At 55.0% G+C, this 3,295-nt stretch overlaps 1 protein-coding gene across 1 annotated transcript; it reads left to right on the top strand.

Annotated features, from left to right (window-relative positions):
- Positions 1–917: 917 nt before the first annotated feature.
- LOC115238555 lies at positions 918–2,270 on the top strand. The gene has a single exon (XM_029812490.1). It carries the CDS (start codon positions 918–920, stop codon positions 2,268–2,270), a length of 1,353 nt encoding a protein of 450 aa, XP_029668350.1.
- Positions 2,271–3,295: the final 1,025 nt, after the last annotated feature.

Here is a 3,295-nt window from a genome sequence, read left to right as displayed (position 1 = left end):
CTCTCTGACATTCGTCGCGCTCGGTTATTCGTGCGTGCTCGGCGACGCCCGGACGGATTCGGGCGCTCGGCAAGCGAACGTCGCCGCCCGTAGTGCGCTCTCACTCTCACTTTCTCTCTCTCTGACATCCGTCGCGCTCGGTTATTCGTGCGTGCTCGGCGACGCCCGGACGGATTCGGGCGCTCGGCAAGCGAACGTCGCCGCCCGTAGTGCGCTCTCACTCTCACTTTCTCTCTCTCTGACATCCGTCGCGCTCGGTTATTCGTGCGTGCTCGGCGACGCCCGGACGGATTCGGGCGCTCGGCAAGCGAACGTCGCCGCCCGTAGTGCGCTCTCACTCTCACTTTCTCTCTCTCTGACATCCGTCGCGCTCGGTTATTCGTGCGTGCTCGGCGACGCCCGGACGGATTCGGGCGCTCGGCAAGCGAACGTCGCCGCCCGTAGTGCGCTCTCACTCTCACTTTCTCTCTCTCTGACATCCGTCGCGCTCGGTTATTCGTGCGTGCTCGGCGACGCCCGGACGGATTCGGGCGCTCGGCAAGCGAACGTCGCCGCCCGTAGTGCGCTCTCACTCTCACTTTCTCTCTCTCTGACATCCGTCGCGCTCGGTTATTCGTGCGTGCTCGGCGACGCCCGGACGGATTCGGGCGCTCGGCAACGGATTCTCGCTACGTATACAGCGTTCTCTATCACTCCCTTGACGGTCTTCGGCCATCTTGTGAATATACGACGACCGGTCACCGGTCTCTATAATTGTTAGCGCTTTCTCTCGCACTCGGACATTGTGAGCTCGCGCGCGGTATACGGACCTCTCTCGCATTTTCGGATATTCTCATCGTCTGTCGGAACTTCTCTTTCTCTCTTGTGGGTCACTTCGAGTGGTATTCTCAGCGGTAACGGCGATTTCAGCCATCATCATGTCCAACCTCGAAGCGAAAATCTCTCTTCAAATGAATCGGCACACTTACATCAAGTCGGTGGCTCTCGAGTGTAAGGAACCGACCTTCCCCACTCTTCAACTCCAAATGCTCAAGGTGAAACTCGACCTCATCGATAACAACTGGCAAAAGTTTGAAGCCACTCACGAACGGATGGCGGAATCCAAAGCGGAGCTCCTCCTGGATCACGATTATTTCAAGAAAAGGGTATACGATCAATGTCTTCTATATTATGCCGACGCCAAAGCCGCATTACTCATGCAGATTGAAGAGAAGGAACGGACTCACCCTCTGTCGGGCTCACAGCTAGCCAACCTCTCAATTGGCGGTCAGACATCAGCGCGACGTCATCTTCCGGAGATCACTCTTCCACAATTCTCCGGTGACTTCTCAGCGTGGAGGCCCTTTCATGATCTCTTCTCCTCCTTGGTTGGACGGAATGCGGAGATATCAAACGTGGAGAAAATGCACTACCTCCGGACTAGTCTCTTGGGCGAAGCCGCTCAGCTAATCTCCAATTTGCCGGTTTCTGAGGACGCGTTCGCGTCAGCCTGGGACCTTCTCGTTAATCGGTATGAAAATAAGCGACTTCTCATTTCGGCTCAGGTGGATCGACTATTCCGCACCAAGACCATCTCACAACGGTCGGCCAAGGAGCTCAACACTCTTCTCAACACGACAACGGAAGCGCTCAATGCCTTGGAGTCTCTCGGAGCTCCTGTTCAACACTGGGACCATCTCTTGGTCCACCTCATCGTCCAGCGACTCGACCCAAGCACTCGAGAGGCCTGGGAAGTCAAGCTTGGCTCCACCACGGACCCCCCTTCATACAAGGACATTCGCACATTTCTCACTGGGCGCGCCCGAGCCATGGAGAGTATGGAGTTCGGAACCTCGAGCTCCTCTCCAGCACAAAAACCAGCTCCCTCGCCACTACGACAGACCAGCAAGACATCGGCGGCCACCGCTCATGTGGCCATCTCACCCCCCTCCGGGATCTCGGAAACTTCCGGATGTGCACTATGCTCTGGCTCTCATTACATTGTCTCTTGCCCTCGTTTCAGAGATATGTCTGCTCATCTACGGCGAAACATTGTAATCGATAAGCGCCTCTGCTTTAATTGCTTGGGCAGGCATAACGCAGTCGCCTGTCAAAATCTGAAGAGGTGCAGAGAATGCGGCAATAAGCATCACACGATGATACACATGGACAGTCAACCGCCCCCACGTTTGTCAACGATGCAAAATAAGGTGATCCCATCAACCACGGCTACGCAGACGTCGGCGCCGGCCTCACCATCCAAGAGCACCAGCACATCGGCTTCAGAGTGACTCTCGCACTCGGTCCTTTCTCAATCTCACTCGGTAATTCTCACTCGCCCGGCAATTTTACTCGCTACTTGTTGCGCTACCATCAGATCACCTTGCGGCTCTCCTCACTCGGTAAGGATGCTCATCGATCCCGGGTCTGAACTCACCTTTGCTTCCGGGCAACTCATCTCAACTCTCCAGATACCTCGACGGCACGCCTCTATCCCTATCATCGGTATTGGAGGATCTCAGTCGGAGCGAACTCGGGGTGTCGTTCCGCTCACCCGCTTCACTCAGTTTACTCTTCGCAATCCATCAACGTTACTGCCTACATCCTCAAGAATCTAACATCACTCCCGTCCATGGCGACAGCAGAATATAGTTGGCCTCACCTTCGCGGGCTCCAGCTGGCGGATCCAGATTTCCTCACCCCCGGACCTATAGACTTGATCCTCGGTGCTGACTTCTACGAGCTGTTCATCCAGCCCGACATCATCAAAAGGTCTGAGGAGGAACCCATCGCTCAACGTACTATTTTCGGATGGATTGTTCTCGGCCCGACCTCGGCACATACTGCCTCAGTTCATATTTCTCATCATGTCACAGTGGATCATGAGCTTCACGACCTCCTCACGAAGTTCTGGATACAAGAAGAGGTCCCTTCATCCTCCACCACTCAGCTCAACCCTGACGAAGAGGAGTGTGAAACTCAATTCAAGGCCACGCATTTACGAGATCGTGCTGGGCGTTATGTCGTACGGCTCCCTCTCAAATTACAGGCAAGTCAACTAGGGGAGTCACGGTCAACTGCCCAACGTTGCTTGCAGCGAACACTACGGCGCCTCTCAACGGACTCTATCTATCATAATCTGTACTCATCATTCATTCTGGAGTACGAAGAGCTCCAGCACATGGTCAGGGTCCTCCCTTCCTCTCCAGAGCCATCACCGGTGTTCTACCTTCCTCACCATGGAGTTCTCAAGGATGACAGCATTACCACGAAACTACGAGTGGTGTTTAACGGATCCAGCCTCACCAGTACGGGA

This window comes from Formica exsecta, unplaced genomic scaffold (assembly GCF_003651465.1).
Source record: "Formica exsecta isolate Colony F162 unplaced genomic scaffold, ASM365146v1 scaffold349, whole genome shotgun sequence".
NCBI lineage: Eukaryota > Metazoa > Arthropoda > Insecta > Hymenoptera > Formicidae > Formica > Formica exsecta.
The sequence above is the reverse complement of the archived record's forward strand: the minus strand, read 5'-3'. Positions and strand labels throughout refer to the sequence as shown.

Excerpts from the sequence above, each read along its gene's own strand:
- LOC115238555 (XM_029812490.1), top strand. The coding sequence starts at position 918 with ATGTCCAACCTCGAAGCGAAAATCTCTCTTCAAATGAATCGGCACACT.